Genomic DNA, 26,423 nt, shown 5'->3' on the forward strand with positions numbered 1-26,423 from the left:
GGCATTCCTATATACTAATGATGAAAAAATCTGAAAGTGAAATCAAGAAAACACTCCCATTTACCATTGCAACAAAAAGAATAAAATATCTAGGAATAAACCTACCTAAGGAGACAAAAGACCTGTATGCAGAAAACTATAAGACACTGATGAAAGAAATTAAAGATGATACAAATAGATGGAGAGATGTACCATGTTCTTGGATTGGAAGAATCAACATTGTGAAAATGACTCTACTACCCAAAGCAATCTACAGATTCAATGCAATCCCTATCAAACTACCACTGGCATTTTTCACAGAACTAGAACAAAAAATTTCACAATTTGTATGGAAACACAAAAGACCCTGAATAGCCAAAGCAATCTTGAGAACGAAAAACGGAGCTGGAGGAATCAGGCTCCCTGACTTCAGACTATACTACAAAGCTACAGTAATCAAGATGGTATGGTACTGGCACAAAAACAGAAAGATAGATCAATGGAATAGGATAGAAAGCCCAGAGATAAACCCACGCACATATGGTCACCTTATCTTTGATAAAGGAGGCAGGAATGTACAGTGGAGAAAGGACAGCCTCTTCAATAAGTGGTGCTGGGAAAACTGGACAGGGACATGTAAAAGTACGAGATTAGATCACTCCCTAACACCATACACAAAAATAAGCTCAAAATGTATAAAAGACCTAGATGGAAGGCCAGACACTATCAAACTCTTAGAGGAAAACATAAGCAGAACACTCTATGACATAAATCACAGCAAGATCCTTTTTGACCCACCTCCTAGAGAAATGGAAATAAAAACAGAGATAAACAAATGGGACCTAATGAAACTTCAAAGCTTTTGCACAGCAAAGGAAACCATAAACAAGATGAAAAGACAACCCTCAGAATGGGAGAAAATATTTGCAAATGAAGCAACTGACAAAGGATTAATCTCCAAAATATACAAGCAGCTCATGCAGCTCAATATCAAAAAAACACACAACCCAATCCAAAAATGGGCAGAACACCTAAATAGACATTTCTCCAAAGAAGATATACAGACTGCCAACAAACACATGAAAGAATGCTCAACATCATTAATCATTAGAGAAATGCAAATCAAAACTACAATGAGGTATCATTTCACACCAGTCAGAATGGGCATCATCAAAAAATTTAGAAACAATAAATGCTGGAGAGGGTGTGGAGAAAAGGGAACACTCTTGCACTGTTGGTGGGAATGTAAATTGATATAGCCACTATGGAGAACCGTATGGAGGTTCCTTAAAAAACTCAAATAGAACACCCATACAACCCAGCAATCCCACTACTGGGCATATACCCTGAGAAAACCATAACTCAAAAAGAGTCATGAACCAAAATGTTCATTGCAGCTCTATTTACAATAGCCAAGACATGGAAGCAACCTAAGTGTCCATCAACAGATGAATGGATAAAGAAGATGTGGCACATATATACAATGGAATATTACTCAGCCATAAAAAGAAACGAAATTGAGTTATTTTTAATGAGGTGGATGGACCTAGAGTCTGTCATACAGAGGGAAGTAAGTCAGAAAGAGAAAAACAAATACCGTATGATAACACATATATATGGAATCTAAGGGAAAAAAAAAAAGGTCATGAAGAACCTAGGGGTAAGACAGGAATAAAGACACAGATCTACTAGAGCATGGACATGGGGAGGGGGGAGGATAAGCTGTGACAAAGTGAGAGAGTGGCATGGACATATATACACTACCAAACGTAAAATAGATAGCTAGTGGGAAGTAGCCGCATAGCACAGGGAGATCAGCTCAGTGCTTTGTGACCACCTAGAGGGGTGGGATAGGGAGGATGGGAGGGAGGGAGACCCAAGAGGGAAGAGATATGGGAACATATGTATATGTATAACTGATTCACTTTGTTATACAGCAGAAACTAACACACCATTGTAAAGCCAATAAAGATGTTAAAAAAAAAAAGAGAGTAGCTGGGCCAGGTTTACTGGCTTCCAGTCCTGACAATCCTATATGGTTCCCTCTATTGTTTTAGGTCAGTAGTTCTCAAACTTGAGTCCATCAGAATCACCCAGAGGTCTTAAAACACAGATTGGTAGACCTTGCCCCCTCAGAGTACATTTGCTATGGGGCCCAAAAATGTGCATTTCTAGCAAGCTCCCAGGCGATGTTCTTGCTACTGATTAGGGAGCACACTTTGAGAACCACTGCTCTAGGTAAATTAAGCTTGTTCTAGATGTCCATAGTCCATAGTCTAAAACAGGTTGAAAAATACGAAGCTGGAATTGCAGATTAATTCACTTTGTCATTCAACTAACATTTGCTGTTATTTCCAAGCCCTTCTGCTAGGTACCATAATAAAAATGTTAAAAATACACTTTCAGAAGGTCACAGTGAAGTTTAATTGCGCCAGGTGAATAGAAATACCCTGGTTTTAGTGAACTGGCCAACTTTACAGATAACCAAGAAATAAGATAATGGTGATGACTCAGCCTTTTACTTTTTCTATAAAACATAAAACTCATGAAGTTAACCTTATCAAGGAATTAACTCTATGCTAATTACAAAGTATAAACATATTTGTGGAAGAGAAACATTTAAAGGAATGCAAAACACTGAGATGTAAATAAATGCCTTTTATTATAGCTACTGTTGTCAATTACTACTTAACTAAAGCTTGATTTCCTTTCTACCTCCAGAAAATCAAAACTTCCTTTTACCAACAAAGTTTCTGACATTTAAGTTCTGAAGCCCCTCAGCTGTTCCATGGATTCTTAGAAAGTCACTTAAGACCTCAGAAAGAAAGGAGAAAACAGGGGGGAAGAAACTGTCTTCTCCAGGCAGGTAAAAATCTCCATAACTACCAAGTTACTCACTGATTCAAATAATCTCCTTCTTTCTCTGTATCAAAGGTCAATTAGCATTGACCCAGTCACATTTTTTTACCAGCCCTGCAACCTGATACGTTTCTCTGAGCAATCTGTTATTTAAAAGGTTCCAAATATAATTATTCTGAGTATTATAACCACGATTCAGCTACAACATAATAATTTTAGAAATGAACAATAATAGTCATTCATAGTACTTATTTAAAAAATGAGAGTACATCCTACCTTTACTTGACCCCCAGGAATATTACAGTACATGGGAAATGATAATAATGAAAAGCTGTCTTCAGTATATTTCAGTCTGCACAAGAATCCCAGATACATAAGCATCCCAGATTTCTAACTTCACTCCCAGTCTGGATAAACAGGATGTGAGAATCATTAATCAACAGATGAGGTAGAGAGGTAAGGAGAGACCAAGTCCTGAAGGACATTGTAAGCCATATCATGGTGTTTAGACTTGATGTTAAAGGCTAACAGAAAGTCCCAGAAGGATTTTAAGGAAGGATGTTTGAAATATTTATCTTTTGTTACTGAAAATATTGTAGCTTCTGTGGTAGGAAAGGACTGGTCCCTTTCAATAGCATTTTTCATGTTACAATATCCAAGTTGTCAAGACATAAACTGTAAATTGTTTAATATCTATCTATCTGTCTGTCTGCCCATCTACTGAAAGCAAGTCCTTTCTCATAGCAGTGGCTTATCTTTCATTTAAGGCTAATCAAGTATGTCTGGGACTGTTCTCTGGAGGTAAATATTGTAAGTCATTGTCTGACTGGGAAAAATAAGGGGTTTCAGAGCCAAGTGTCCCCCACATTAAAAAGCCTTTGTCTCTGATCTCCTGATACACAAATAGTAAATGAAATTGGTCACTGTCTGGACTAATCCACTAACATTTGAGGATACCAGGAAGGACTCTGATTACAGAGAAATTCACAACCAACATTAATCTGCCCCTTCCGGTCAGAAATTCAGTCATTCAACAATTATTTGAGTACCTACTATGTGCCTGGAAATATAATGATCCTGGCGATACAAAGGTGAGCAAAAACAGACCTGGCTCCTGCTTTCTTCAGCTTACCTGCCTAGATTGCACATTGCCAAAAGGTAAAGGGCAGAAAAAACACACCCTAATATTAAATTTGTAAAGAATTAACATAAAAGCAATTCATATAAAAGTTATATGATTTGTATATGAATGATATTAAAGTTCTTAGCCTATGAAAAATTCTATCAATGATCTGCTTAGCTTTGGATATAAGCAAGGTCCCCTCTCATAAAATAAGTAACACCAATTCGTCGCCAAGAAAAGACTGACACATAGAGATACACAAAATTAAGGGAGTTAAGGGTGGAATTCCCAAAACTCATGTAAATATTTTCTGGTGCTCACCTCTCCATCTGGCTTCCACTTAAGCTCACTGCACAGCCCAGGCCCTTCTCAGCACCATGCTTGAAACTATGGGAAGGAAGTTTACCAATTCCTTTACCACACTTCCCTCTCAGGGCTACAGATGAACAACATTAACAGCCGGTAGACATTTATACAAGCCACTCTCCTCCTGTAAAGGGAGGAAGTCACCACCATTTCCATTTTGTGCACTGATTTGAGGCCCAGATCCTTATCCAAAGCCACAGGAAAGTCCATGGGTGCCTCATATTTGAACTCAGGCCCCCTGTTTGCTGACCCAGCCCCAGTCAGACAACCTTGTCACCTTGTCTGTACATAACCATCCCATTTCCTGCCTTGAAGGGTAGCTTTCAGCTGGAAAAAGAGTCAATTCACTCAATCTCCTTTTGCAGCCAATTTGCACATAAGTTATTTTAAACTTACCCATTTGAAACAAATTTTATCAGTTCACAAAACCCTCCCATGTTGACCAAGACATTCTATAGTGAGGAGAGGAAGAAAAAAAATATTAATGCAGGGTATTTCATTTGTATCCAATGCCTTCAGATGGATTTCCTTTAAATCCAAGCTGTTGTCAGTGAAGTCTTAAAACTGCAGACACGGGGTAACGTGCGCCGTAACTGCCAGGGTCCTGATGCACAGAGAGACCACACAGGATGTCCCAGGAAGCCCTGTTTCACAGCATTCCCAGATCACTGCATTGTAAAGCATTATCTGAAGCATGCACCTATTGACACTGAGGTTGGTTTGGTTCTAGTTAGAAGGAACCATGTGTACAAACCCTGGGATAAAAAGGCTGTGCCGGATACAGCACTTAATACCTCACTCCAAAATCCTCAAACCCTTGACTAAGGTAAAGAAACTGTAGGAGACACACAGATGGCAAACAGGCACATGAAAAAATATTCAGCATCGCTAATAATCAGGGAAATGTGAATCAAAACCACAATGAGATATCACATCACACCTGTTAGAGAGGTTATTATCAAAAAGACAACAAATAACAAGAGCTGGCGAGGATGTGGGAAAAAAGGGAACTCTCCTACACTGTTGGTGGGAATCTAAGTTGGTGCAGCCACTGTGGAAAAGAGTATAGAAGTTCCTCAAAAAACTAAAAATAGAACTACCATATGATCCAGCAATTCCACTTCTGGGTATTTATCTGAAGAAAACAAAAACACTACTTCAAAAAGATATATGCACCCCTGTGTTCATTGTAGTATTACTTACAATAGCCAAGGCATGGAAACAACCTAATGAATGGATAATTGAAATGTGGTGTATATATACGTGTGTGTGTGTGTGTCTACACACACACACACACACACAGAGGAATATTGTTTAGTGATAAAATAGAGTGAAATCTTTCCATTGCAACAACAGGGATGAAACTTGAGGGCATAAGGCTAAGTGAAATAAGTCAGAAAAAGATAAATACCATTTGATCTCACTTATATGTGGAAGATAAAGAAAAGAAGAAAACAAAACAAAGAAACATACAAAAAACAGACAAATCTGAGCTCATAGATATTGAGACCAGATTGGTGGTTGCCTGACGTGGGTGGGTGAGGGGTAGGCGAAATGGGTGAAGGGGGTCAAAAGGTACACACTTCTAGTTATAAAATGAACATGTCCTGGAGATGTGATGTACAGCATGGTGACTACAGTTAATAATACTGTATTGCATATTTGAAAGTAGCTAAGAGAGTGGAACTTGCAAGTTCCCAACACAAAGAAAAAAAATTTTGTACCTATCTATGGTGACTATTGTGGTGATCATTTTGCAATATATACAAATACCAAATCAGTATGTTGTACACCTGAAATTTATATAATATGTCATTTATACCACAATAAAAATTTTGTTTTAATTTTTAAAAAAGAAACTCTACAGTGAACCCAGTAGTTGGTCAAGAAAAGATGGCTCATCTCAATAAACCAAGAATATGCATTGCTAGACTATAGAAATCACCAGTATAATAGACGAAAAAGATCTGAGTGTCCTCAAAACTGTGAACTAAAAGAAACAGTTTGGAGAAAACGAGACCACATTCCCAACTGCAGCAAAAAAACACACTTCCACAAAGTCAAAATACCAAGGAGAATGGAGGCAACCTCGTGGATAACTCTGCTACTTCCACCTCTGTATCCTTCCCTCTCTTGCCGTAGAAAAACACTTCAATATGCATTCTGAAGATAACAGAGGCAGAAGCCATCTGAGGTCTTTATTGCCCAGCTAATTCTTTGAGTAATCCAGTTTGCTTTGTATATAGAAGCAGCCACTAGCTGTAAATAAAATTGCAACTTAGGCCTGACATTCAGCCATCTCTTCCATTATTCCCTTCAATCCAAAAGAAACAACAACTAACATTAACTGAATGCTTGTGCTGGGCCAGACCCTGTACTAAGGGCTTTAGAAACATTCTTTCATTTAGTACCCAAAACATCCATAGGAGTTGGGTGATACATTGTAGTATGGCTACACAATAGCAAACAGTAAATGTTAGCAATCGCTGTCCCTGCTGCTATTACTAAAACAGGCCTTACTCTAAAGAGGAGAAACTTGAGGCTTGCAAAGGCTGTGCAACTTGCCCAAGGTCACAAAGCCGGTAAGAAGCAGAGCCCAGATTCAGACTCAGTTCTTTCTGGCTCAAAAGCCTGCCAAGCATTTAACTGCTTTGGTATACACCAGTAGACCAAGAAATAGAAAATCACATGAAAGGAAGCCAGTGCACTATTAAACAGCACAAGTTTCTGCTCAAGCCTTGTAAAATGAAGGCACTGTGAGTAATAAGAAACTACAAAATGTCTTCCTCTTGCAAGTCCAACACCAAGGGAAGAGGGGTTTCTAGAGTTCATCCTCCCCTAATTGACCCTTTATTAGTCATCAGCTCTAGACCACTTCACATCAAGCTGCTTGACCATCAGGAGAGAGAGTCACTGCTTCATTCAGAAAATATGGATGCTTCCCCAGCTACAGACCACAAGCCCAAGATCCTTGCCCAGAATCCATAATAGTGCACACAAGAGGGTAACGTTCCGTCTCTGTTATTATGGCTCATCATAATTACCTGGAATAAAATAATAAATTCAGCGATGCCTATGGCCGTTGGGCATCTTAACATAAAAGAATGAAAAATATAATTAACTAAATCAAGGCAATATGCCGATTTCCATCCCAGTCATTAGTATTAATTGATGGGGTTAATTCTCTTTTGTGTTTAACAGTACCTCCTAAAAAATAATTTTTAAAAAAAAGGAGAGAAGAAGGAATGGAGGGAAGAAATAGAAATGGTAAGTAGACAAAAGTTCTAGGTCTTTTGCTAATTAAGATGAAATCATAAGAGATATAGCTGAAGCTTTTATCAGGGTCACAAAATAATGTGCCATTTCCCCAAAAAAGTTCAGGAATCAGTACATACAGCAGCATAAATAACGGTGAAAACTTAGTCTTTGGGTGCCATTTCCCAGTTGCCTCAAAGAAATTTATAATCCTCCTTTCTACTATAAGTTTTACTTGTAAGAAAAAAAAAGTGTGTTCTATTTTATATATGGAAACATAAGGAAGGCACAGAGAGTTCAGAACTCTCAAGGGCCATATGTAGAACTGTTGGTTTTCCTGATGGAGGAGCCTGGTCCCTGTATGTATTGGGATTCTGGTTTCCATGAATGGAAAAAATATGGAGGATGCAATATCTTCATAAAGTAGTTCCAAATATAGTTCCTAGGTGATCTAGTTTCACTTCTATTTAGCACTAATCCTTTCAAAGTGTGTACATACTTCATGTGGAATGTTTTCTTCATAATACTGTGGAAATGGCTGAGAAAGTACTTCCACTATAATACTTTATATCTTGTTCGTTAAAATCTTTTGAATAAATTATTTTTCGGCTTGAAATTTTTCATGCCTTGTTTCATCCCATAGATGGTATCAAAAAATAAAGAAAATTTCACACAGCTATTTTTCTGATACCATGAATGGGTATGAAAAAGATAGACAGTAACAGATACTCAGAGAGTGATTTGCTGTTGTTATTGATGATGATGATAACAATTCAATCTTATATTTGAATAGATTTTTATTGTCCTTCAAGTATTTTCACACCTATTATAGACCAAGAGAAGACATTAGGGGTTGAGAGCTACACCACATCAACCAGATAGTTGAGAGCTGGGGTTCTTCCCCAGTGAAAGCCTTCTTCATATGTCTTTTAGAAACAAACAAAAAAAATAACTTAGCAATGGATTTTATATTTCTAACTCATAAAGGTATACTTTTTTATGTAGATGTGTCGATTGGTATACATGTGTATGTATGTGAATATATGTAAATTTATTTATTTATGTGTGTACGTACATACACAGATAGATATCAGTGAGCACAACTAAGGACAGTAAAAGCAAATTAGTTGAGAAAAGTGATATCTAAGAGAGGAAGAACTTAAAAATTATACTTCTTAAATTTCTTCCGGGATCTGAATTCTGCACCATTTTACTTGTCCACCCATTCAAAGATCAACACATGTACTTTGAGCCCCCATCATGAGTCAGGCACGGTCCTAGACACTGAAGAGACAGCAGTAAATATAACTGATGGAAGTTCTTTGCCTTTTTGAGCTTATCCTAGCAGAGGAAATGAACTGTAAATAAACAAGTAAATTATTGTAGCTCATGTACTGATAAGTGATAAGAAGAAAAGTAAAGCAAAATAAATGGATGGAGTAATAGGATTGTTATAATTTTTTAAAAGACGGCAAGTCCTCTCTAATAAGTTGACATTTTCTGAAAGAGAATGAAATAAGTGAGCTAGCCACATGAATATCTGGAGGAAGAATATTCCAGGCAAAGGGCATTATGTGCAAAGGCCGTGAGGCAGGTGTGTCACTGGTAAATTCACAGAAGAGCTGGAGCAGAGTGAACAAGGAAGGCAAGGTCAATGAAGGGATCAGAAGTTTAATAATGGTGTGAACATTATTCCTAGCGAGATGAGAAGCCATTGGGGTAGGGGTGGTTGAGGAAAGAAGTAATAAGATCTGACATATTTTAAAGGGTGTGGACAATAAATTATTGGGGGTTATTTTAGCATATAGCACAGAAGTCAAATACCAATGACTTAAACACATGAAGGCATACTTTTCTATCACAAAAAGTACTTCAGAGGTGGGCAGCCCCAGATGCCATGCTAGTATGACATCAGAGTCCCGGGTTTCTTCCATTCTTCTGTTTCCTCACTCTTTTTTTTGGCCACACCAAGGGGCATGTGGACTCTTAGTTCCTGTGCCCTTGCAGTGGAATCATAGATTCTTAACCACTGGACCTCCAGGGAATTCCCCGTTTTCCCATTCTTAGCAAGTCAACTCATGGTCCAAGATGGCAGTTGAAAATGTAGCTATCACATTTACATTCCAGGAAGCAGGGAGGAGAAAGAAAGAGGGACAACTCGGGCATGCCTCCTACCAAGCCAGCTCTACTTTAAGAAATGTCCTAGATGCCCTGCACCACTCTTCCCCTCACATATCACTGGCCAGCTCTTAGCCACAGGCTATGCCTACCTACAAAGGAGCTGAGGAAATATAGCATTTTAGCTGGGTACACTGCTGCCCCAAATAAAAACTGGGGTTCTGCTACTAAAGAAGACAAAAAAATTAGAAACATGGGAACCAGTTAACAAGTTGTTTGAAATGGTCCCGGCCAAAAGTTAGGTTGAATAGGACTAGGTTGGTACTAATGGGACACATGTTGAAGATTCAGCCAGTAAGATTCACTGATGGATTGGCCATGGAATATAAGAAGAAGAAAGATATCTAGGGTGCCACCAAGATTTTTGGCCTGAGCCACTGGCTATTAAGTGAGATGGGGAAATTCCTCTCATGTTGAATCTGTGTGTATATTGATGTCTACACGATCAAAACTTGTCTCAGGTACAAAGTACATGCTCTTCACCTCCTCTCCACTATCCAACTCTAATCTTACATCCTGGACACTCAGATTACTTCTGTCTACATTCTGCCTTACCTCCTACATCACATGCTTTAGAACTAGACATTTTACTCTTTTATATTTGCTCCCTAATTACTTTTTCTTTAGTAGTAATGCACATTATTCATGTTAAGCATTATTCTTCACTTCTTCTTGTGTCTCACACAGAGTTCCTGGGCCACTTAATAAGCATTCACAAGTCATCTGTTGAACCAAATTTCATCTGTGTCCTTTCCCAGTTCTCAAGCTTTCTAGAACCTCTGACCCATATCTCTGTGATTAAAATCTTACTTTCACTCTAGGCAACCCTGCTCCCTACCAGCAACTCCTGTTTGTACAGAAACAGGTGTCCACCACTTACCCTCACGACCCTACCAATGCAGGGGATGCTTCACATAACAGACTTTCCCATTCCATGGGATGAGGGTTAGCCCTTCTAAACCTAGTCACTTATTCTAAATAATGAGAATGAAGTATTGCCTGAACCAGGAACATTTAGGAATAACCACCACTGAAAGGTGACAGCTTGGGGCAAGTATCTGGGTTACCAGGATCTTGAAATCTCCAAGAGTGGAAGCCAGGTATCCACATACCTCTGCCTTTCCCTTGCCCTCTGTTCTCCTCTGATGCCTCTTCTCCATCTTCAGTCTCTGGCCCAAGGAACACCATTCCTTGCTGGAACATTTACCTGGAACTACTAGGATATCCAGAGACTCAGATGGGCTGAGTTTGAGGACTTTTAGCTGCAAAACTTCTCCCAAATGGTATCAATATCAGGCAAAGACCCTTGAGCGCCTGAAGGGCATCCCATCCTCCAACAGGATTTGACTCCTGTGGCGAGAATCCTGGTTATAGGCCTGTAAAGAGCATCTTTTCTCAGAGCTGAGACTTGAAGTCTGTAATTTTCCTTTGTCATTGCCAGTCCTTAGGTAGCTGCTAGCTGTCAATAAGTCAGTACTCCCTATAGCCACTGGCTACACACACACACAACCACCACAAAGACAGGTCAGGAGCTCAAGCTCACAGACCTTTTTCCTAAAGGGTACTAATTAATTGATTTGCCTGAAATCTTCTCCTTGCTACCAGAAGAAAAAAAAAAAAAAGCTTGCAGAATAAAGAATGTAAAAGTCCTAATAAGTCCACCTGTAAGAGACGGGTAGTAACACTCCATCAGTTTATCCTCTGCAAAATATTTTATTCTCCCTCATATAGCCACAAGCTTACTTTAACAAGAACAAATGCTCCTGTAAATGTTAAATATATTTATAGTACAGAATGGTGTTTTAGTGCAGTTTTATAGATCTCCATAACTAATCACATTTGCCAAGTAATTTTCATTTGCCAGTGAACAAGAGTCCCTTTGATAACCATTCCTTACTATCTGCCACTGAAGTAGGCAATGATTTTTATTCTCATTTAACAGATAAGGAAACAAAGTCACGAGGAGGTAGAAAAAACTGACTTAGTCACTTGGTAATGAGGGGGAGGAGTTAAAATTTGAATTCTCTGTCTCTCCCAAATTCCCAGACCCTAGAGCTATGTGGCCGGTTTTGCAATAAGGAAGCCTATTTATATGACTTTCCACGGGACAAGGAAGTCAAAACCACAACAGGGTAAAAGCAGGAAGGCATTGCTTTCTTGGCAGGGAATTTCAAAGGCAGCAGCATTAACTGATTTCAGAGCCTTCTGCTATATTGTGAGTGCTGCCAGGGACAAACATGAATACAAAGGACTTGAATAAAGAAGCATATTCTTGGAGAACACTGTTCACCCTCTTGCATTTGAAAAATTAAAATAATCAAGCTCTGTGCTTTTAAGAGTCAAAAGAAAGGGCTTTCATTTTGAACCTTCTGACCACTTCTTCCTTTCATAGGGAAATCTCAATTTGGTCCGAGAATAAATTGTCAACCAAGTGCTGGAACTTCTCCAAAAAGTTCCCCTTCCTTCTGCCCCTAAAATGATAAAATCATATATAATAATGCCACCCCCATCTCCGAACTCCGCAAACCTTTCACGTGCAGGAAGTTGAGGATGCTGGTGTTGGTGTCCAAGAGGAGCAGCTGGCCTTTCTCTACCGTGACGTTGTCGCCCTCTTGTGGCGGTCGCTCGGGAAACCAGCTGTGAGCCCTGGACCACCTCCGGCAGAACTGAAAGGGAAAGTTGCCCTGGAAAACAGGTTTTGTTATTTTGTTTTGTTTTGTTTTCTAGCAGGATAGTCTGGGTGATCATCAGAACAGAAACTACTTAAACTCAAATTAATTTAAATATAATTTTAAACATCTCCATAAAATTAGTCACCCTCGTACAACTAACTCAAAAAAGGGAAAATATGGAAGGGGCAAAGTCGTACTCAAAGTACTCCTGTGTTCAGCCTCTGGAATTCTCCAGCGATATGCTGGTAATACTTTCTTACCTTTTTGCCCAAGCACAGGCCGCCTTCTACCTAACAGATGGGGTCGATTTCATTTTTTATTTTTACAGATGTGTATTGAGTCTTGGACAAAAAGTCATAAATAGCCAGGAATAGCGAGAATTAAAACATTCTGCTTGATGGGTGGCATTTTGCTTTACATAACTGGTACCACTTCACTGGCTCTACTGCCAAGTGTCCCTGTCTTATAGGAACATTCTTCTCTCCACGTGTTCCATCCTCCCACCCTGCCTCTTTTGATATTACTGATGCCTTTCCCTCTGTGTTTGGTGCATCCATGCTGGCAAAGTTTGTGCACAGGAAAAATGCCAGCTGACTTCAGATGACAACCCAGAACCTCTGAGGGAGGTGCCGGGAGCGGAACTGTGAGGCGCCTAGAGGAGGAAGCACCCTTCACCCCCCGCAGTCTCCCTCTCAGAGCTTTTGGCTTCCTGTTAATTTACAGTCACATTGAACTCATGCGGTTTTCAAACCAAGGATGTGAAAATCACAGAAAGCAGTATCTGGCTCATGCAAGAGTCAGAGAGCAGGTTTAAATGTCCTGTGCAGCTATGGAACTGTAATTCTGATAAATTTAATGAAATCCTCTTGGACAAGGTGATTAGCTCAAGGTCATACAGATGACATAGGTATGCCTCTCTCCCAACAGTTCTTCTTCCCACACAGATTCCAATCTAATGCGAAGCCCCAGTTCCTATAAAACAACTTCCTAGAAAGTCCTCTTGTGAGATGTTTCAGGCAGATGGGAGAAGATCGTGAAGAAGGGGAGGCATGTTTATAATACCAGTAACTGCACCTCCACAGAGAACAGTGCCCTGGAGTATTTCTGAGAGAGAAAATGGACAAATGTGTTGCCAGAAGTCAGTAGATTTTCCAGGTGTACTGACCCCCAGCTCACTAGTCCTGAGTTATATACTGAACCCGATTACCAACAAGACTTGGGGATAAAGAAAAGCAGGATCTTTTCATTTTCTGCATCTACAAAGGAGAAATAAGTCAGTGACTCATCCCAATTTAAGAGATGGAAAGGCATCCGGCACAGTGATAAGCAGTCCCAGCACCACAGGAAAAAAAGAACGTGTGGTACCCAAGCATCATTGTGAGGTGTATGAACCGTGACCACAGGATGACCATCCAAACACTCAAAAAATGGAAGAGAAGTTTACCTCTCCACCTATTTCACACTGAAGCTAGGCATGGGGAGGTAAAATTACAGAAAGGGCTCTTCATACAACTAGACATTCTACCTTCCTATAATCCTTTAATTCACTCCTGCAGAATCCACAAAGAAAAAGGAGGGGCAATAGGAGGAAACTGGAGTGGAATAAAGTGGTGAGAAGACGGAAAAGACCAAAAGATGGTGAAGACAACTCCAGGGAAGGTGAACCAGATTATCTGTAAGTCAGCCCTGAGTCACTAAGACAAGACATGTGAAAAAGCCTGGATTTCAAGAAGGTCAGAGATCGAAAGGACTCTAGAGAAATCCTATCCCTTTATTTTATTATTTTTTATTATTTTTATTTATTTATTTATTTATTTTTGCGGTAGGCGGGCTTCTCACTGTTGTGGCCTCTCCCGTTGCGGAGCACAGGCTCCGGACACGCAGGCTCAGCGGCCATGGCTCACGGGCCCAGCCGCTCCGTGGCATGTGGGATCTTCCCGGACCGGGGCACAAACCCGTGTCCCCTGCATTGGCAGGCAGACTCTCAACCACTGTGCCACCAGGGAAGCCCCATCCCTTTATTTTAAAGGTGATGTTTCAGACAGGGTTTCTCAGCCTAGAGCTGTTTAAGGTGCAGATTCTCTCAATGCCACCAGGATGGAACCAAAAGCTCAGGAGGAGGGATCAATTAGGAGATTGGAATTAACAAATACACACTACTATATATAAAACAAATAAACAACAAGGACCTACTATATAGCACAGGGAACTATATTCAGTATCTTGTAAAAACCTATAATGGAAAAGAATCTGAAAAAGAATATATATATATATATATATATATATATATATATATCCAAATTACTTTGCTGTACACTTGAAACTAACACAACATAGTAAATCAACTATACTTCAATTTTTTAAAAAAACTCTCAGTAGGTGAGACCAGGGATGTGTCATTTTAATCATCTCCTCGATGGCACTTCTGCATCAAATTTTGAGGACCAATTCAAGGCAAGGGCTAGACAAGAGGGAGACAGATCCAAAAAAGGAACTGGGAGGCTCCCTTCACACCAGGCCCTGAAGCTCAGGGAAGGCCACCAAGGGTGTGTGGATAAGCCATGAGGAGGAGTGAAGAATTCAGCAGCTTCAGCAGCTTGACTTTTTCTGAGACGTGAACCTCGTGTTCAGATCTAAGCCCAGCTACAGAACTACACAAAAAACCTGGGCTCATGACCCTCACAATGGGAAGATCTGGAACAACTAGATGTTGATTAGGTAAAAGGAAGTCAGAGGAGGACCATTCCATGATGTCTTCCTGTAATTAACTTGAGAACCTTTCAAACCTCAAGGTTAGCACTGATACCTGTCATCTTAGCTCTGAGGGAACTTTAAAGACTTTCTCTCTGGCTCAGAAGCAGCTGTGCTTATCACTGGCTTCCTTCCCTGTGTTCTATCATCTTGGCCTGGCCGAAAAGCCTTTGAAAATTGCTATACTCAGGACCTTCAAGATGGCGGAGGAGTAAGACGTAGAGATCACCTTCCTTCCCACAAATACATCAAAAATACATCTATGTGTGGAACGACTCCTACAGAACACCTACGGAACACTGGCAGAAGACCTCAGACTTCCCAAAAGGCAAGAAACTCCCCATGCACCTGGGTAGGGCAAAAGAAAAAAGAAAAAACAGAGACAAAAGAATAGGGATGGGACCTGCACCTCTGGGAGGGAGCTGTGAAGGAGGAAAGGTTTCCACACACTAGGGAGCCCCTTCACTGGTGGGAACAGGGTGGGGGGAAGCTTCGGAGCGACAGAGGAGAGCGCAGCAACAGGGGCGCAGAGGGCAAAGCGGAGAGATTCCCGCACAGAGGATTGGTGCCAACCAGCACTCACCAGCCCGAGAGGCTTGTCTGCTCACCCTCTGGGGCAGGTGGGGGCTGGGAGCTGAGGCTCAAGCTTCAGAGGTCGGATCCCGGGGAGAGGACTGGGGTTGGCTGCATGAACACAGCCTGAAGGGGGCTAGTGTGCCCCAGCTAGCTGGGAGGGAGTCCGGGAAAAAGTCTGGAACTGCCTAAGAGGCAAGAGACCATTGTTTCTGGGTGCACGAGGAGAGGAGATTCAGAGCACCACCTAAACGGGCTCCAGAGATGGGCAGGATCCATGGCTATCAGCGTGAACACCAGAGACGAGAATGAAACACTAAGGCTGTTGCTGCCACCACCAAGAAGCCTGTGTGCAAGCACAAGTCACTATCCACACCTCCCCTCCTGGGAGCCTGTGCAGTCCGCCACTGCCAGGGTCCTGTGATCCAGGGACAACTTCCCCGGGAGAACACATGGTGCGCCTTAGGCTGTTGCAACATCATGCTGGCCTCTGCCACCACAGGCTCACCTCGTATTGTGTACCCCTCCCTGCCCCCAGCCTGAGAGAGGCAGAGCCCCTTAGTCACCCGCTCCTTTAACCCCCTCCTGTCTGGGTGAAGAACAGATGCCAGAGGGCGACCTACATGCAGAGGCGGAGCCAAATCCAAAGCTGAACAGCAGAAGTTGTGCGAACAAAGAAGAGAAAGGGAAATCTCTCCCAGCAGCCTCAGGAGCAGCGGATTAAATCTCCACAATCAACTTGATGTACCCAGCATCTGTGGAATACCTGAATAGACAACGAATCATCCCAAACTTGAGGCGGTGGACTTTGAGAGCAACTGTAGACGTGGGGTTTGCTGTATGCAACTGACTAGATTCTGATTTATATGTTTATCTTAGTTTAGTTTTTAGTGCTTGTTATCATTGGTGGATTTGTTTATTGCTTTGGTTGCTCTCTTTTTTTATTTTTTTTTATTACTTTTTAAATTTTAATATATATTTGTTAATTTTTTATTTTAATAACTATATTTATTTTATTTTATTTTTCTTTCTTTCTTTTTTTTCTCCCTTTTGTCTGAGCTGTGTGGCTAACAGGGTCTTGGTGCTCCAGTCAGGTGTCAGGCCTGGGACTCTGAGGAGGGAGAGCTGAGTTCAGGATATTGGTCCACCAGAGACCTCCCGGCCCCACGTAATATCAGTCAGCGAGAGATCTCCCAGAGATCTCCAACTCAACGCTAAGGCCCTGCTCCACTCAACAACCAGCAAGCTCCAGTGCTGGACACCCCATGCCAAACAACTAGCAAGACAAGAACACAACGCTACCCATTAGCACAGAGGTTGCCTAAAATCATACTAAGTTCACAGACACCCCAAAACACACCACCGGAAGCAGTCCTTCCCACCAGAAAGACAAGATCCAGGCTCATCCACCAGAACACAGGCACCAGTCCCCTCCACCAGGACACCTACACAATCCACTGAACCAACCTTACCCATTGGGGGCAGACACCTAAAACAATGGGAATTATGAACCTGCAGCCTGCGAAAAGGAGACCCCAAACACAGTAAGATAAGCAAAATGAGAAGACAGAGAAATACGCAGCAGATGAAGGAGCAAGGTAAAAACCCACCAGACCAAACAAATGAAGAGGAAATAGGCAGTCTACCTGAAAAAGAATTCAGAATGATAGTAAAGATGACGCAAAATCTTGGAAATAGAATGGAAAAAATACAAGAAACATTTAACAGGGACCTAGAAGAACTAAAGAGCAAACAATGATGAACAACACAATAAATGAAATTAAAAATTCTCTAGAAGGAATCAATAGCAGAATAACTGAGGCAGAAGAACAGATAAGTGACCTGGAAGATAAAATAGTGGAAATAACTACCACAGAGCAGAATAAAGAAGAAGAATGAAAAGAATTGAGGACAGTCTTAGAGACCTCTGGGACAACATTAATCGCACCAACATTCGAATTATAGGGGTCCCAGAAGAAGAAAAGAAAAAGAAAGGGACTGAGAAAATATTTGAAGAGATTATAGTTGAAAACTTCCCTAATATGGGAAAGGAAATATTCAATCAAGTCCAGGAAGTGCAGGGAGTCCCATACAGGATAAATCCAGGGAGAAACACACCAAAACACATATTAATCAAACTATCAAAAATTAAATACAAAGAAAAAATATTAAAAGCAGCAAGGGAAAAACAACAAATAACATACAAGGTAATCCCCGTAAGGTTAACAGCTGATCTTTCAGCAGAACCTCTGAAAGCCAGAAGAGAGTGGCAGGACATATTTACAGTGATGAAGGGAAAAACCTACAACCAAGATTATTCTACCCAGCAAGGATCTCATTCACATTCGACGGAGAAATTAAAACCTTTACAGACAAGCAAAAGCTGAGAGAATTCAGCACCACCAAACCAGCTTTACAACAACTGCTAAGGAATTTCTCTAGGCAGAAAAAACAAGAGAAAGAAAACACCTACAATAACAAACCCAAAACAATTAAGAAAATGGTAATAGGTACATACATCTCAATAATTACCTTAAATGTAAATGCATTAAATGCTCCAACCAAAAGACATAGACTGGCTGAATGGATACAAAAACAATACCCATATAAATGCTGTCTACAAGAGACCCAGTTCAGACCTAGTGACACATATAGACTGAAAGTGAGGGGATGGAAAAAGATATTCCATGCAAATGGAAATCATGAGAAACCTGGAGGAGCAATTTTCATACCAGACAGAACAGACTTTAAAATAGAGACTATTACAAGAGACAAAGAAGGACACTACATAATGATCAAGGGATCAATCCAAGAAGGAGATATAACAATTGTAAATATTTATGCACCCAACATAGGAGCACCTCAATACATAAGGCAAATACTAACAGCCATAAAAGGGGAAATCCACAGTAACACAATCATAGTAGGGGACTTTAACACCCCACGTTCACCAATGGACCACCAAAATGAAAATAAATAAGGAAACACAAGTTTTAAAGGATAAATTAAACAAGATGTACTTAATTGATATTTATAGGACAGTCCATCCAAAAACGACAGAATACACTTCCTTCTCAAGTGTTTATGGATGATTCTCCAGGATAGATCATACCTTGGGTCACAAATCAAGCCTTGGTAATTTAAGAAAATTGAAATCGTATCAAGTATCTTTTCTGACTACAATGCTAAGAGACTAGATATCAATTACAGGAAAAAAACTGTAAAAAATACAAACCCATGGAGGCTAAACAATACACTACTAAATAACAAAGAGATAACTGAGGAAATCAAAGAGGAAATCAAAAAATACCTAGAGGGCTTCCCTGGTGGCGCGGTGGTTGGGAGTCCGCCTGCCGATGCGGGGGACGCGGGTTCGTGCCCCGGTCTGGGGGGATCCCGCATGCCGCGGAGCGGCTGGGCCCGTGAGCCATGGCCGCTGGGCCTGTGCGTCCGGAGCCTGCGCTCCGCAGGGGGAGAGGCCACAGCGGTGAGAGGCCCGCATAACGCAAAAAAAAAAAAAAAAAAAAAAAAAAATACCTAGAAACAAATGACAATGAAAACAAGATGGCCCAAAACCTATGGGATGAAGCAAAAGCAGTTCTAACAGAGAATTTTATAGCAATACAATCCTACCTCAGGAAACAAGAAACATCTCAAATAAACAACCTAACCTTACACCTAAAGCAATTAGACAAAGAAGAACAAACCCCCCCCCCAAAGTTAGCAGAAGGAAAGAAATCATAAAGATCAGATCAGAAATAAATGAAAAAGAAATGAAGGAAATGATAGCAAAGATGAATAAAACTAAAAGCTGCTTCTTTGAGAATATAAACAAAATTCATAAACCATTAGCCAGACTCATCAAGTAAAAAAGAGAGAAGACTCAAATCAGTAGAATCAGAAATGAAAAAGGAGAAGTAACAACTGACACTGCAGAAATACAAAGGATCGTGAGAGATTACTACAAGCAACTCTATGCCAATAAAATGGACAACCTGGAAGAAATGGACAAATTCTTAGAAAAGCAAAACCTTCTGAGATTGAACCAGGAAGAAATAGAAAATAAAAACAGACCAATCACAAGCACTGAAATTGAAACTGTGATTAAAAATCTTCCAACAAACAAAAGCCCAGGACCAGATGGCTTCACAGGTGAATTCTATCAAACATTTAGAGAAGAGCTAACACCCATCCTTCTCAAAATCTTCCAAAATGTAGCAGAGGAAGAAACACTCCCAAACTCATTCTACAAGGCCAACGTCACCCTGATACTAAAACCAGACAAAGATGTCACACACAAAAGAGAAAACGACATGCCAGTATCACTGATGAACATAGATGTAAAAATCCTCAACAAAATACTAACAAACAGAATCCAGCAGATCATTCAAAGGATCATACACCATAATCAAGTGGAGTTTATCCCAGGAATGCAAGGATTCTTCAATATATGCAAATCAATCTATGTGATACACCATATTAACAAATTGAAGGAGGAATATCATACGATAATCTCAATAGATGCAGGAAAAGCTTTCAACAAAATTCAACACCCATTTGTATTAAAAAAAACTCTCCAGAAAGTAGGCATAGAGGGAACTGACCTCAACATAATAAATGCCATGTATGACAAACACACAGCCAACATCATTCTCAATGGGGAAAAACTGAAACCATTTCCACTAAAATCAGAACAAGACAAGATTTCCCACTCTCACCACTGTTATTCAACATAGTTTTGGAAGTTTTAGCCACAGCAATCAGAGAAGAAAAAGAAATAGAAGGAATCCAAATCGGAAAAGAAGAAGTAAAGCTGTCACTGTTTGCAGATGACATCATACTATACATAGAATCCTAAAGATCCCACCAGAAAACTACTAGAGCTAATCAATGAATTTCGTAAAGTAGCAGGATACATTAATGCACAGAAATCTCTTGCATTCCCATATACTTATGATGAAAAATCTGAAAGAGAAATTAAGAAAACCCTCCCATTAACCACTGCAATGAAAAGAATAAAATACCTAGGAATAAACCTACCTAAGGAGACAAAAGACCTGTATGCAGAAAACTATAAGACACTGATGAAAGAAATTAAAATGATACAAACAGATGGAGAGATATACCATGTTCTTGGATTGGAAGAATCAACATTGTGAAAATGACTATACCAACCAAAGCAATCTACAGATTCAATGCAATCCCTATCAAACTACCAATGGCATTTTTCACAGAACTAGAACAAAAAATTTCACAATTTGTATGGAAACACAAAAGACCCCGAATAGCCAAAGCAATAGTGAGAAAGAAAAACGGAGCTGGAGGAATCAGGCTCCCTGACTTCAGACCATACTACAAAGCTACAGTAATCAAGACAGTATGGTACTGACACAAAAACAGAAATATAGATCAATGGAACAGGATAGAAAGCCCAGAGATAAACCCACACACATATGGTCACCTTGTCTTTGATAAAGGAGGCAAGAATATACAGTGGAGAAAAGATGGCCCCTTTAATAAGTGGTGCTGGGAAAACTGGACAGCAACATGTAAAAGAAAGAAATTAAAACACTACCTAACACCATACACAAAAATAAACTCAAAATGGATAAAAGGCCTAAATGTAAGGCCAGACACTATCAAACTCTTAGAGGAAAACACAGGCAGAACACTCTATGACATAAATCACAGCAAGATCCTTTTTGACCCACCTCCTAGAGAAATGGAAATAAAAACAAAAATAAACAAATGGGACCTAATGAAATTTAAAAGCTTTTGCACAGCAAAGGAAACCATAAACAAGATGAAAAGACAACCCTCAGAATGGGAGAAAATATTTGCAAATGAAGCAACTGACAAAGGATTAATCTCCAAAATATACAAGCAGCTCATGCAGCTCAATATCAAAAAAACAAACAACCCAAACAAAAGATGGGCAGAAGACCTAAATAGGCATTTCTCCAAAGAAGATATACAGATTGCCCACAAACACATGAAAGGATGCTCAACATCACAATCATTAGAGAAATGCAAATCAAAACTACAATGAGGTATCACCTCACACTGGTCAGAATGGCCATCATCAAAAAATCTACAAACAATAAATGCTGGAGAGGGTGTGCAGAAAAGGGAACCCTCTTACACTGTTGGTGCAGCAGTTGGTGAGAATGTAAATTGATACAGCCACTATGGAGAACAGTATGGAGGTTCCTTAAAAAACTAAAAATAGAACTACCATATGACCCAGTAATCCCACTACTGGACATATACCCTGAAAAACCATAATTCAAAAAGAGTCATGGGGCCTCCCTGGTGGCGCAGTGGTTGAGAGTCCGCCTGCCGATGCAGGGGATACGGGTTCGTGCCCCGGTCTGGGAGGATCCCATATGCCGCGGAGCGGCTGGGCCCGTGAGCCATGGCCGCTGGGCCTGCGCATCCGGAGCCTGTGCTCCGCAACGGGAGAGGCCACAACAGTGAGAGGCCCGCATACCACAAAAAGAAAAAAAAAAAAAAAAAAAAAAAAAGAGTCATGTACCGCAATGTTCATTGAAGCACTATTACAATAGCCAGGACATGGAAACAACCTAAGTGTCTATCAACAGATGAATGTATAAAGAAGATGTAGCACATAGATACAATGGACTATTACTCAGGAACGAAATTGGAGTTATTTGTAGTCAGGTGGATGGACCGAGAGTCTGTCATACAGAGTGAAGTAAGTCAGAAAGAGAAAAACAAATACCATATGCTAACACATATATATGGAATCTAATTTTTAAAAATGGTTCTGCAAAACCTAGTGGCAGGACAGGAATAAAGACGCAGACATAGAGAATGGACTTGAGGACGTGGGGAGGGGTAAGGGTAAGCTTAGACGAAGTGAGAGAGTAGCATTGACATATATACAACACCAAATGTAAAACAGATAGCTAGTGGGAAGCAGCAGCATAGCACAGGGAGACCAGCTCAGTACTGTTTGACCACCTAGAGTGGTGGGATAGGGAGGGTGGGAGGGAGACGCAAGAGGGAGGGTAATGGGGATATATGTATACATAGAGCTGATTCACTTTGTTATACAGCATCAACTAACACAACAATGTAAAGCAATTATACTCCAATAAAGATGTAAAAAAAAAGAAAATTGCTAGACTTAGCCCCAACGCAGCAGGTGGGAAGGTCAAATATTGTTATACCCTCTTTACAGCTGAGGAAACAAAGTCTCAAAGAGTTTAAAGGTTGTGTTAAAGGCCGTGGAGGTGAAGACAGCCTGGACCCAGCCAAGCAAGTTCCTACCTCGGGTCTTCCTGCTCACATGGACTCTCTTGGGATGCTCTTGGCCAAAATATCTGCAAGGCACACTCCCCTACTTCATTCAGGTCTCTGCTCAAACAACACTTCCTTCTCTGTCTCCTTATTAAAATGCTATGTCCCATCACTCCTTCACCCTAATACTGCTTCATTCTTGTATTAGACCATATCATTCCTTGTGTATTTATCATCCATTGAGCTTATTACTCAAATGAAAAACAGGGACTTTTGTTTTGGTCACTGCTATATCCCCAACCCCCTAAAAAGTGACTGACACATAGTTAAGTGGAAAATAAAAATTGATGAAATGATTTCTTAAGTGAATCATCCACCTGCAAATTCCACACGCATTTATAGATATCACACATACGCATAAGCATACATACCTTCTTGATACAATAGGTGAGCAAATAAGTGATAAGGTCTAAAATTACTTTAAAATGTTATGTTCCCTAGGTCTCTTGATCCATTGAGTTTGGCCCACATCCTTTCCCACTCCTTTCTGTGTTTTCAAAATCTATGTAAACTTAAAACCAAACAAGGGTAAATGTATCAAAATTATAACCAGAGACTCAGATTCAATCTCCGTATGAAATCTTCCACTGATTTTTTCTTTCACCTTAAGTCTCTTTATTGAATGTGGTACTTTTCAAATGGTTATCAATGTTAAGCATTAAATTTCAAAAGATCTAAGCTTCCCTCTGCCCAAAGCTTTTCCTTATCATAATAAAGGTATCTTGAAATTATATAAAATGTATCAATGATTCATGCCTATTACAAAACAGTGACTAAATACTAAAAGTAAAAAATTCCTAAATTTTTAGCAAAATTTTTTCCTAAAAAATTAATGCATCCTCAACTGTCCGACAGCACCTAGGGAAGTAGAAGAGTCAAATATCTCCACGATTTCAAGTTGTCAGGGAATTCATGGTTACATGTGCGCTACCATAAGAATTGTAGCTCTACATTTTCATAGTTGACACAATGGTAGTATAATTCTATTCCACAGGCCTCCTAGAGCAATAACCCCATGAGACAGAGGAGGTGGCCCACTTTCCAACATCTTTATCCTTCAGTTCCTTCAATTTGATCCAACCAAGCAAAAAAGAATGCTGACAGCATCACTAAAAAGACTTCTTGTGCATATATTCGAAAGCCTCTCAGTTGATACCAATGTAATGTTTTGGTGCAAGCCATGCTCTGCATCACCAACTCAGCTCCCAGGTCAATGCAAGTTTCACTTTCACCAAATAACAGGTCTTTCCACCACAGTCCCCACGGTGTTCAGCCTTTAGCTCTAGTTTTCTTCTTCAAGATAAACAAATCACTCGTTCCCATTCTGCAGATGAAGAAAATCATCTCCCTATGGGCATATGGGGGTGGAGTAAAAATAGACTTGGGAACTATCCAGAACACGCCCTCATTTTTACCTTAGAACATACAGCCCCAGATAAACCAAAACAGAAACCAAAAAACAAAACAAAACACAAGCAAAAACTTTCCTGGCTCAGCGAGAAGCTTATGCAATTTGTTTTCTTCTTACAGCTTGTCAGCACTTCTCTGAACTTCAGGAATGTGCAGTGTCTGCAAATCTTACGTGTCACCTTAAATGTACTTGCAGTACCACCAGAGTTATCTTGAAAGAAAGCACTGATCAGCAAGGTGGAACACCAAGCAAAGCAAAGACCTATTTGCAAGCATCTGTGTTAAGCCAGGGCTGTGGAGAAGGTAGAGTGTGGGGATCTTTCTAGTCACAGTGCCTCCTAGATGACAAAGATAAGGAGGAACTATTTTGACACCTCCCCAGAATGCCTGCTTCAACAAGCAAGCCCTGGAAATAGGAAAAGACAGGTCCCTGTCACCAACTCTCTCTCCACCCTTTTCACTGCTCTGTTTTCTCCAAAGAACTTATCATCACTGAAACATTGTGTATTGTTTATAGTCAGTCAAGTCCCAGTGGAATGTAAGCTTCATGAGAGTTTCTTGGTTTTCTGCTGTATCCCAGTACCTACAACAATGCCTGGCCACATGGTCGGTACCCCAAAAAATGTGTTTGAATGAATAGTCAACTCTTATGTGGGCTCATAATCACTATGCCATAATTCAAAGTATTGTTTTAATAACTAAAATAATTTGATATGACACTGCAATTTTTTTTTACTTTTTTCAGTGTTCTTTTACATAGAAATGTTTTTAATTCTTATGAAACCAAATGTATTGATCTTTTTTTGTAACATCCTCCATTCTTTTACACATAAGACTCCCTTCTTTCATTCTGACACAAATAGTATTTATATGTTCTTCTTGATTTGTAGGGTTTTATATTCGCATGTTAATCCTCAACTAATTTAGAATTTACGTTGGTGGGAAGTTTTCCATTTTTCCTTATTTTTTATCTTTGCTTTGTTCCCCCCCACCCCAAATATAATGAAATGTCTTCACACCATTTATTAAACAATAGAGTCTTGACTATTTTCATAATTGTATTATAATGTTGGGTGATATTTAGCATGTTGGCCAGTTAAAATCCTAAACCTTTCCTGTATGAGCTAGTGCAAAGGTATTTTTTTGGATACATGTAACTTCATCCTTGTTCTTAAGGTGTTCATGTTATCCCTGAAAAAAAGACAAATAGCCAGGTAATTAATATAAAGTGTGATTAATTCAATAATTAAAGGCATAAGCAAGGTACTATGTGAGTTCAGAAAATTAGGTGGCTAACTCTGGTAGAGACCACCTTACAGATGAAAGCCTGTGCATTAATTACTTTTCTTTTTTTCAATCTGGACACTACACATGAATTAACACAGGCTGAGATTATTGCAGCTGATTATGAAACCCAAAAATGCTCATTGTAGGAAAAGTCAACCATCTACAAATCCAGGATTATGAATAGAGCCCCTGACCTCTAATCCAATAACTCCTTAGGGAACAAAAAGGAAATTAAATTAGTTTGGCATAATTTGTTCTTACCGGGCTCATGCTGGCTCTAAGTGATCACTTTCTTTTCTCGGTGCCTATAAACCCTTCACGATGATGAGATAACATGAGAAAGTCCCCCTCTGTTGCCCGGCACATTGACTACTCAAGGAAATGTCAGTAATGCCTCCTGCCAGCCACACGGGCCCAATTCACATTTATGCTTTGTCCCTGTTAGAAAACCGGGCAGTTCACTAGCTTCTCTCTCCCTTCTGTGCACATCCTATACACCATGATTTCTCTAAGAATATTGATGTTAGCTGAGTGCTTCATCCATGTAAGTTATTTTAGCACTCTTGAGCTTCAGGAACTTACAGTACAGTCTGCAAACAGAACAAATTTACAGAACCTTTCCTCATCTTCTCTTCCATTCAAAGCTT

General features: G+C 40.0%; 1 protein-coding gene across 1 annotated transcript in view; it reads right to left on the minus strand.

The window, feature by feature from the left end:
- The window catches only part of PKHD1 (PKHD1 ciliary IPT domain containing fibrocystin/polyductin), a gene marked incomplete at its 3' end in the record, with an annotated part of 426,508 nt that overhangs the window by 279,053 nt on the left and 121,032 nt on the right, over positions 1-26,423 (minus strand). Inside the window, exon 36 of the mRNA XM_081247000.1 lies at positions 12,288-12,444. Within this exon, the coding sequence (XP_081103126.1) occupies positions 12,288-12,444 (157 nt within the window). The remainder of the gene's footprint in view (positions 1-12,287; positions 12,445-26,423) is intronic.

This window comes from Mesoplodon bidens (assembly GCF_964165515.1).
Source record: "Mesoplodon bidens genome assembly, chromosome: 10".
Lineage (NCBI taxonomy): Eukaryota > Metazoa > Chordata > Mammalia > Artiodactyla > Ziphiidae > Mesoplodon > Mesoplodon bidens.